Source organism: Brienomyrus brachyistius, chromosome 12 (genome assembly GCF_023856365.1).
Source record: "Brienomyrus brachyistius isolate T26 chromosome 12, BBRACH_0.4, whole genome shotgun sequence".
Lineage (NCBI taxonomy): Eukaryota > Metazoa > Chordata > Actinopteri > Osteoglossiformes > Mormyridae > Brienomyrus > Brienomyrus brachyistius.
Window position 1 is genome coordinate 2,469,049 of NC_064544.1, and position 10,874 is coordinate 2,479,922.

At 47.1% G+C, this 10,874-nt stretch overlaps 1 protein-coding gene and 1 long non-coding RNA gene across 2 annotated transcripts; one reads left to right on the forward strand and one right to left on the reverse strand.

Moving 5' to 3' along the window:
- The first annotated feature begins 35 nt into the window (after positions 1-35).
- ankrd13d (ankyrin repeat domain 13 family, member D) lies at positions 36-10,687 on the forward strand. Its single transcript, XM_048970597.1, has 16 exons — positions 36-1,054; positions 1,200-1,335; positions 1,473-1,597; positions 2,216-2,261; positions 3,828-3,971; positions 4,804-4,993; positions 5,543-5,609; positions 6,074-6,155; positions 6,488-6,549; positions 6,663-6,793; positions 7,091-7,248; positions 8,290-8,403; positions 8,543-8,715; positions 9,004-9,083; positions 9,567-9,809; positions 9,975-10,687. Exons 1-16 carry the CDS (start codon positions 971-973, stop codon positions 10,036-10,038), a joined length of 1,899 nt encoding a protein of 632 aa, XP_048826554.1. The 5' UTR covers positions 36-970; the 3' UTR covers positions 10,039-10,687.
- LOC125704727 (uncharacterized) lies at positions 9,231-9,686 on the reverse strand. The gene is made up of 2 exons (XR_007381220.1): positions 9,548-9,686; positions 9,231-9,359 (listed from the first exon to the last, which is right to left on the reverse strand). It is a non-coding gene; the product is annotated as an uncharacterized LOC125704727 (long non-coding RNA).
- Positions 10,688-10,874: the final 187 nt, after the last annotated feature.

The window sequence follows — 10,874 nt, forward strand, 5'->3', positions numbered from 1 at the left end:
TTCCATTGCATGCCTCTCCTCCTTCCTAGCATAACCTGGAACTGAAGCTCCGGCGAAAGCTGACGTGAGAATTAAATAAATAAACGGGGGAAACAACCGACGAGGCTGGAAGCCGGGTGATTGAAAGCGTACGAGCCGACGGACGAGCACCTCTATCGCTTCTGGTTTTTAAAAAGATTAAAAAAAAATATTTAGACGATACGGCGACGGCTTTTTGTGACACCGATCGGGGGGACTGGACGCTGCCGTTCCGGGCAGCCTGCGCCGCGGCCGCTGCGTCAACTCGAGTGACCTGGATGTGAAAATGGGAAGTAGGCCGAAAGTCGGTGCGGTGGGAAGGCAGTGAGGCAGCGGCAGAAAGAGGGATGCTTAGGAACCGGACACAAAATAAGATAAAGAATAGTAATCCCACCATTCCTGGAAAACGCCATCGGCCACCCATTTCGCTTGTCCTTCATACGCCGATGAGCTTCGCGGGGATCCGGGATGCGGGCTTGCGGTCGCACAGCCGCTAACCAGCTAGTTATTGGCATAACAGGGGAATAACGATGCGCAGCATCCAGTCACCTGAGCTTTCTGGCTCGGTTTAAAGGTGTAAAGGAGCGTGCTGCTGTATGTTGAGCCTGGTTAGAAGTCAGGCGTTGCAACGTATGCGCCCGATTGCAAGATACAGTAAAGTGTTCGCCTGTTAATCGCTTGACAGGGGTAGATAATTTGTACCTAGCTAAAAATCTAGCTAAAATAGTAATATATTGCATGTTGCAAAAAAATAACATAAATATACTAGCATTCATTCATAATTAATTAATTCGATTCGGTTTTTGAATGCGTGCTGAACACTAAGGGTAAATATAGCGGTGATTGAATTTACCGGGGGTGGGGGAGCGATTGGGCAGTTTATCATAGGGGTACCTGTCAAAGTTGCAGTACCTCTTATCACGGATTCATTGTAACCTACGCCTGTACAACGATGGCCCAAGAAGCGTTTCCTTTACATTTTCTGGTGTGGAATAATCAATACCTGGAGCTCGACCGAGAACTGCAGAAAAACCAGGTGCGGTAATAAAAATTGTTCCTTGGATGTCATTGGCAGCAAACGTTTGGTGTGTGTGTAGGTGTGTGGCTTGCACGTTTTGTGTGCTTATGGTGCTTCTGAGTAGTAACTGCACTGCAATATGCTGCGTCTGTTAACTTTGCAGCATGATGTGGAGAAGTTGGACCCTCGGAGTCGCACCCCGCTGGAGCTCGCTATATGCCTGGGTCACTTGGAGTCCACGCGTGTGCTGCTAAGGCACTCTGCTGACCCCACACATTGCAATGCTCAAGGCTGGACTGGTGGGTAAAGGGGAGGGTTTGTAAGGGTGGGAGGTGGTGTTAGAGGGGAAATGGAAGGAGCTAGATGAAGGTGAACATGAAAAACGGATGACATGCAGTTTGGTTCAGTAAACTTACAGGGGAGCTTTTGCATCCAGTTCTGCAGGAGGCAGTCAGTACTGGAGACCCAGAGCTTGTACAGCTGGTGCTGCAGCATAGGGACTACAAGAGGGCCACAGAGAGGCTGGCTGGAATTCCAGAGCTGCTCAGCAAACTGAGACAGGTAAGCACTGCTGACACATGCCCCCCACAGGTCATAATCAGGCAATACACTTACGGCAGACATGGGGTGTTGGTTATGCTGACCAGCTTCCCTAAAAAACAGTCATTTCCATTGAAGTATGTCATGGTTGAATATTTAATTTTATCTCAACATCTTAATTATTGTTGTGGACACCTGGCTCTGTTGTGAACATTTCTGTGGTTCACCAGGAATAAATTGTATCAGATACCATCGAGTTCTGCAATAAGCTGTCCGGCGGAGTTTGATGGGGACACAGCTTAATAATTTATATGCAGTGGTCTGTTTATTGGAGGGGATGAATGAAGGCAGATTTAATATTGGGGGATACACTTCTCCCATGGTTCCTACGCTCCTGCTACACTGTAAAGGGTAGGGTGGGGCATTCAGTCATGTACAGGACCCCAGAACATGCCAGTCTTGGGCTGGGCTCACCTTTGTGGAGCTTTTGGCAAAGGGTCTCAGGCTTTTCAGTCTTGTGTGGCTGTTCCTTTCCGCCTTACTGGCACACGAGTATCGCAACAATGGGACGCACCATAGATGACATAAGCGTTTACTTCATTTCATTACCGTTAACCTCTTTGCTGCTTAACCTTGCAGGCACAGGATTTCTACGTGGAAATGAAGTGGGAATTTACGAGCTGGGGTGAGTCCCTGTCCGGCCCGCATGGGCCCGTGATCTCGCAGGGGTTTTCCACACCGCTGCGGGAACAGCTCCTGCCACTGTTGCCTTCTTTATTACGCTTTGGCTGAGGTATCGTGTCGTTTTCGCAAAATGAACAGAATCATCATTTTGGAGTGACGGTCAAGCTTTCTAAGGTCAGTGCAGTGTAATCAACTAAAAAAAAGCAGAATTGCTTTCTTAAGGTCGATCCAGGTTTCACGCTTGTTTTAATTTGCTAAATGTGTTTTAAGTGAAGTTTGGGGAAATGTTCATGTTTCATAGAGGCCTCTGACGGCACATGCCGGCCATATTTTAAAAAATAGACAAGGAAATATCTGTGTTGGCTTTTTTCTGCTCCACCGGTGTTGGCCGTTATTTATACAGGGTCTGAAAACCGGAATAATCAGCCCCTTACACTGCTTGTTTGTTTTGGCAAAACTAAATCTTGATATTTTGGGTATGAGCCATTCCTGAAAAACTTGGTGGAGTAACGAATTCCTTTATATGGAATAGTTATAGGTGTGCATGTCTGAATGGTGTAAGTGATTGGTGTGTGAGTGCGAGTGAATGGTGTGTGACTGAATGGTGTGTGACTGAATGGTGTGTGACTGAATGGTGTGTGACTGAATGGAGTGTAAGTGTGACTGAATGGAGTGTAAGTGTGACTGAAGGGTGTATGAGTGTGAGTGAATGGTGTGCGAGTGAATGGAGTGTAAGTGTGACTGAATGGAGTGCAAATGTGACTGAATGGAGTGCAAATGTGACTGAATGGAGTGCAAATGTGACTGAAGGGTGTATGAGTGTATCCTGCGATGGGTTGGTGCCCTGTGCTGGGTTATTCCCTGCCTTGCGCCTGTAGCCCCCGGACCCCCTCACAACCCTGAATAGGACCAACAGTTACAGATGTGTGATGGATGGATGGATGGAAGGAATAATTATACCCTTATTTCAGATTCCACATTTAAAAAAATGAACATTTGTCATTCTGACTGCAGGCTTGGTCAGTATCTAATTCTTCATACCACCATGTCTTCTAGACATTATACCATGGTATATGTTATTTTGAAATGTTGCTGATAAAATTTGCTGTGGAGGTGGCTATTGAGGTGGGTCGGGGGGCTCTACACATGTCAAATGGCCAATGGTAACCCTCCCCCGCACTTGACGAATTTTGTCCCCAGGATCTGAAAATACCACAGTATATCCAAAATACCCCAGTCTACCATATTACTGAAATAGTGAAAGTGATTGTTATATTTGACACGCCACAGCGGATAACAATGAAATGTGTCCTCTGCATTTAACCCAAATGTCACACAGTCACATAGCAGAGGGCAGCTAATTCAACACCCCGGGAGCAATGCATGGGGGATGGTATCTTGCAGGTCGGGAATTCAAACCAGCAACCTTCTGATCACAAGCACACTTCCCTAACCATTACTTCCACACTTCCAAGCCTGTGTCACTGTCTCAGTTTTCAGACAGCTTCCCTAAATGATGGGTTCTGTTCGGCTGTGTGACTCCATGGCCTCTCTCGCCCTCTCTTAGTGCCGCTGGTGTCGAAGGTGTGCCCCAGCGATGTGTACCGAGTGTGGAAGAGCGGCTCCTGCCTGCGAGTGGACACGACGCTGCTGGGCTTCGAACACATGACCTGGCTGAAGGGCCGACGTAGCTACATATTTAAGGGAGGAGGTGGGCGCATTTTGCAGACCCTAACTCGCCGTCCTTTGAGACAAACAGACACATACAGTACTGTGCAAAAGTTTTAGGCAATTTCAAGGAAATGTTTAAATCTGATTATCTGGGCGTTAAGTGTATATTGGCTCAGAACAACAAAAAAAAAAAACACAATTTAACATTAGAGCATGTCCAAATTAAGCGTAACACGATAACTAATTGTAAAAATTCTTACAGTCTCCAAAAAGTTTTAAATATCTTGTCGAATAGTTAGATAAACACCTGCTTCAGATCCCAGGCCTCCCCTCCCCTCAAGGGCATCCCAGCCATTTCATGTATACATCAAATTTCACCACCAACTCACTTAATTAGCTGATTAAATTAGTTTGATGAAGTTAATGAGGTACTGATTAGCCAAACGAGGTGTGCTAGTGGTCTAATGGACGGCTGTTGTAAATACTTGGGTGACTTTAGGAGAGGTTTTGAAACAGCTACTTTTACAGATATTATTTACATAGTTTTGCAACAACATGAATATCATTTAATCATCATTGTCTTTGACTACTTACATATATGTACAGTTGAAAATGCACCTTGGGGTCCAAGCCCAAGGACCACTTATCTGGCGCTTGTGGAGCGTTTCTGGGGGAGGTAGGGTGTTTCTCATGTGACTATTCCACAGACGACGGGATTTGAACCAGCAACCTTCCGATCACAGCCACAGAGGCCTAGCCCACTGAACCACACACCACCCCCTTGTAGGACTTTTGGTCCAGTTGAGTAAATTCCCCATCCACCCACTGATGTGTGGCTCTACATTAAAGCCATTTGTTTCCTCTTCTCTCAGACAGTGGTGCTGTTGTTATGGAGGTAGACCACGAGAAGCAGGTGGTGTACACAGAGCCCCTCTCCCTGTCTCCCCGGGACGCCTCCTCCCTCCTAGCTGCCATGTTGCCATCCCAGGAGAACACGGCCCAGCGCCTCACGTCCCCCATCGTCTCCACCCACCTCAACACCTGCAACATCGCTTTTGAGAGGTTTGCAGACTGCCATTTCCCGAATGAATTTCTCCTGCATCAGCCGCACGGCACTGCAGAGCCGTTAGGTGCTTTTAAAGCCTTGACATCCATGAAAAGGACATTCATAATGTATACATTTTATTACATAAGACATTTACATATTCATGACTGACTGACGAGGAAGACGACACTTACTAATGTGGGAAAAAATAGAATAACCTTTGTATATTATAAGCTCGATTACTAATCTGTTAGGCTATGGGCTGAAAACTTTGAAGGTTAGAGTTAATCATAAATAATATCGTGGTGCCATTTTTTTTTGGTAGAGGTTTATATTTTGAAAACCCCTGAAGCTGGTATACGTTACTGCTGTTCTACTCTCCAGGATGAGAGCAGCGAGGCCTCATGGGAAATGTAGTTCCATCATTAACTACGTCTAAACTTTTAGATGCCGGCTGACCACTGGTGATGTGAAGGGTATTGCTCCCGTTTTTGTAGTATAAGTACAGAGGGACTCGACATGAAAGGAGGTTTTGTGGAAACCGGAGATCACTGTCTTCTGTACAGGAACAAGTCCGGCATCTGGGGCTGGCGCTCAGAGAAGACCGAAGTAGTCAGTGGGTACGAAGCCAAGGTGAGAGGGGGGCAGAATCACAGCAGCTCCGAGAGCTACGCCTTGTATGGCATGTCAAAGAATGGCTAAGCTTGCATCTGATATGACTTCTGGGCAAATGACAGTATTTTTTATGCACTAGCACTTTTTTCAAGGGAAATAATCCCTTCTGAACTGAACTGGAAGTCGTCCAATTACCAGGTCACGTTTGGAACCAGCATGTTATATGTTCATGGTACTCTGCTATCAGGGGAAGGAAACATCCATGGTGAAACTGGGCAGTGTGAAAGCCGTGTGAACGGCCAGAGCCACGAGGAGGAAGATCTCAGCTGTGTTTAGATGTGGGAGGGGTTTTACACGTCAGCCTTCGTTTGGCATTGGATAGACGTGTAAACACGGGGGGGCCCCGCTCGAAGGTGTGCTTTTTACTCGGACATGGTGAACCTCTTTTGTTGGTCTTGCCTGCTTGCTGTTTGCTCTCGCAGGTGTTCAGTGCCAGCAATGTGGAACTGGTGACACGATCGAGGACAGAACACCTCTCAGACCAGGACAAGTCGCGGAGCAAAGGTGAGAGAGAGAAGAGTGAGGGGAGGAGAAAATGACAGAAAGGGAAGGAAATTCTGCAATCGCTGAGCGTCTCAGCTAGTGCAATTTTTTTGCTGATGCCCTGAGATTGCAAACGTGGGAGTGTCTGATTGGTCAGGGCTTGCTGGCGATCCACAGTGAAATGCCCCTATCATGCAGTTTTCTATCTGTGCGACTGATACAGACAGTTAAGCCTGATACAGTAAAGACCAGCATTCTGCTGAGCTGTAACAGGAGAATTTGAGCAGAGGTTGTGCAGCATTGATTACATCTTTTTGCAACCTCCCCACCCCCCCTTTTTTTGTAATTCGAAGGTTCAAAGACCCCTCTCCAGTCCTTTCTAGGCATAGCAGAGCAGCACGTCCCTCATAACGGAGTGAGTTGTCTTCATGTGATTTTGCAATCTCATCTCATCCTTATTTCGTAGATTGATTAGCTTGGCTGGCTCATAGGCACGACTGAACGATTGTCTGTCCTACTGTATTGCAGAGTCACGTCTCTCAATGCGCGAGTCCTCACAACCCCACGGCGATCACCGCCGAGGAGTACTTCAACCCGGAGTTCGACCTCAACAACAGGGATATTGGGCGGCCGGTGGAGCTTACCAGCAAAGTGCAGAGGTTTCCTGCCCCGCTGTAGCGCCACTGACACTCAGCTCCTTGCCCTTTGACTCTGTGGCTGCAGAGATAGGCGGGTAACACCTAAAACACATGAAGAGTGTTGCCACTGGGTTGCCTTACTCTTGCAGCTTGACAGCAAAGTTCCTCATTTCGAGTGCTTAGGCCTCACAGTCAGTGTCACTTAAATATGTAGCTGCAGGCCACCACATGCTGGAAGCTGTCATTCTTATCTCCCTCTTTCTCTGAGCATTTCTCTCTCTCTTTCGTCTGTCTTTTTACCCCCCCCCCCATTTTCAGGTTCAAGGCGAACCTCTGGCTCAGTGAAGCTCACCCCCTCTCCTTGGCTGAGCAGGTCACGCCCATCATCGACCTCATGGCCATCTCCAACGCCCACTTCGCCAAACTGCGTGATTTCATCACCCTCCGCCTTCCCCCCGGCTTTCCGGTCAAGATAGGTACGAGAGAGAATTCACTATTTGTCAAGAATGCACCATCTTGCATAAATTTCTGCATTCTGTGCAGCCATAGTTGTTATTTTTCATTGAAATTTTATTTAATTTAGTAGTCCAGCACTTAATTTTTTTTTATGCCTTTCACCAGTTCAGATAATGTGAATAAAAGTTGCATTTATATAACGCGCTTTTCAAGGCACCCGAAGTGCTTTGTAGAAGCAATGGGGAATCATTTCGGCCGCCACTGTGTTGCACCCAGCTAGATGATGTAACCGCAGCTATTTTGTGTCAGAACAGTTAGCCAAGGTGGTGAAGGAGCAGGAGGAAATTCACCAGTTAGGCATAGGGGAGGGGCAGCATGGTGGTGCAGTGGTTAGCACTGTTGTCTCACACCTCTGGGACCCGGGTTCGAGTCTCCGCCTGGGTCACATGTGTGCGGAGTTTGCATGTTCTCCCCATGTCATCGTGGGGTTTCCTCCGGGTACTCCGGTTTCCCCCCACAGTCCAAAAACATGCTGAGGGCATTGGGATCCACACAGACCACAGGATGGGCTAACCTGCTGGGCACAGTGTCCCCGTCACTGCACTAGGGCACAGTGTCCCCGTCACTGCACTAGGGCACAGTGTCCCCGTCACTGCACTAGGGCACTGGGATTCACACAGACCCCAGGATGGGCTAACCAGCTGGACACAGTGTCCCCGTCACTGCACTAGGGCACAGTGTCCCCGTCACTGCACTAGGGCACTGGGATTCACACAGACCCCAGGATGGGCTAACCTGCTGGACACAGTGTCCCCGTCACTGCACTAGGGCACTGGGATCCACACAGACCACAGGATGGGCTAACCTGTTGGGCACAGTGTCCCCGTCACTGCACTAGGGCACTGGGATCCACACCAACGATATCAGTTTGCATACAGCATTGTTTGCAGACCGGTGTTTGCTCTCATTGCTATTATCTTATGTTAACAAAGGTTAAACTTTTCACTGTCGTTTAGCCGCTCATGCTACTTTTTAACAGATGTCTCGTCTCCCTGTCCCAGAGATCCCTCTGTTCCATGTGCTCAATGCGAGAGTGACCTTCAGTAACCTCTGTGGCTGTGATGAGCCGGTTAGCTCTGTCACTGTCCACACACCGGAGGCTGCCCCCGAAGCTGGTAACTTTATAACACTATTACAGTCACATGCTACAGTCACATGTCACAGCATTGCTGTGCATTTTCCACTTTGTAGTTTTATTATTATTATTATTAACCATTTTCAGTCTACACCTCCTCACTTTCCCTCTATTCCCAGGGCAGCCTCCCCCTCCCCTACAATGCGAGGTGGATCCTTCCGTGTTTGAACCCCCTCCAGACTACACTACCCTTGGTCCGGGCCGCAGCGAACCCCTGAGAGATGAGGACGACAACCTATTGCAGTTTGCGATTCAGCAAAGCCTATTGGACGCAGGCACTGAGAGTGACCAGGTGAGATCGTGTGGCCGTCTGACGGGGGGGTCAAGGTGCGCAGAGAGCGCCAAGAGGTGTGTTAATGTGTGGGCAGCCACGACCACATGAATCAGACACGCAGAGCGAAGCGTGGAGATCGTAACTGTGATCGTAGAGAGAACCGACTTGTAGTAACCTGAAGCAGTTATTATTAAGCCATTATGAGTTACCAGTTAAGGAAGGATCTACTTTGTTAGATTAAACAAAGCGGCCTTTTTCAAATGGCCGTATCATCGCAGTAAACTGCGAATCGCCGTCCTCAAACAGGTGACGGTATGGGAGGCACTAACCAACAGCCGGCCGCCTTCGCACTCGGCCCTGTACCAGGAGGACTCGCAGCTCGAGAGGTCAGTCTGAATTTTCTAGCATGCATTTCTGGAATGCTTAATGCATACCTGAACTCTCAGCCCCAGTAAGTAGGTGGTGCTTGCTGCCTTGTTGACGTGGTCCGGAATGTATTCCCTGAGTTTTCAACATGCATGAACATTCAGTGCTTGTCATATGTATCCTTTATTGCTGTTCATATTGAGATTTTTCAGTTACTTTCGTATTTCATACACAGAGAGGTAACAGCCAGTTTCTTGAAGAAAATATTTGTGATAAATCTGCAGCTGGCAGGTAGCCTGTGGGAAAAGTGTTGAATAGTAATTATATACGTTTAATACGTGTGATAATGTGCATAAAAATGTGGAAGGATATATATGGCAGACAAGTGCATGAATGTCGTTGATGTTTTTAGTTTGAGATGAAATCCATGATTATCACATTTTGGACAGAATTTCCATTTACCACAGTATACATGCTATGTTACCTTTCTCCTTCATTTACAGGGCGATCCAGGAGTCCCTGTCCCATTCCTTAACTGTCACAGATGAAGGGGACACCCTGGGATTAGAAGAGCCCCAGAACCTACAGCCAGTGTCCTCCCCAGACCAGGTGGTCCATTACCCCCCTTCTTACAGCTCACTGACTGATCAGAGGGACCCGGGGGTGGTCGGCGTGGCGACCAGTTTTGACGAGCAGCTGCGTATTGCCATGGAGCTGTCCTGCAGGGACCAAGAGGAAATGGACAGGTGAGAAGATGTAGGTGTTGCAGAGCAACACAGAAGGTGTTTAACAGAGGCGAGTCAAAGTCTAATCATCAGTTCCAGCTTTAATCGGAATGAATTCGCATTGGAACGCGTTGGTCGGCAGTGGTCATTTCTCCTTGATCCTGATGGGCTCGCAAACTTTGACAGGAAACGTCGGGAGGAGGAAGAGGAGCTGGAGAGGATATTACAGCTGTCACTCACAGAGAAGTAACCAAGAGCCACACCGGGAAAGGGGCTTTCGATAGGACAATAAGCTGTTTATTACCTGTGCTTTACCTGAAATGTTAAGTTATTGGTATTTGTTTATTTTTGTCATTTGAAGAAACTCAACGCGTACCTTGAAGGACGGTAGAGCTAAGGAAGAGTAAGGATACATTCTTAACCTTCCTGACCAAAATTCTGACCTTAATGAATGGTGAAAGCTCAGCCAGAATTGTGGCTATCGACGTATAAGCAGAAGGTTGCTGGTTCAAGTTCCAGAATTGCTCCAGGAGATCTATAAATTAAAAAAATATATATATCTGCCTAGATTCCCCTGGAATAAAGAATTTGCTAATAAAAAAACAAGTGCCAGACTGCCTGCGAGGTGTTCTTCAGCACGTGACGACTTGTTGCAGGCACGAGAGTTAATTCATTACATCTACTCAGCTAAACGGTCTGGCGCGCATTCAGACATACGGAAGCGATAATAGTAATAATAGATTTTCCACATTCCTGCTATCATAATTTTATCAGAAATTCTGAAATGCATTTTAAAAAAAAAAAAGATGAGAGTATAATTACTGGAAGAAATGTTTAAACCTGAGCTATGCTGGTTGACTAATGAATGATGTGGATAATAAATAAAGTCAGTGAATGTTTTGGGTGTTTTCATTGGTCTCCTGCTGCGTGAAAGCAGTCCAAGTTAAGTTTTGCCGCTATACATCATGGTACGTGGATATCTATCCCAGGAAGGCTTGAATTAGCACATATCCTTCTCTTCCTTATCAAATGTGCTAATGACGTCCCATCCACTAAAATGGTTATCTACAGGAACCAGTGGTATTC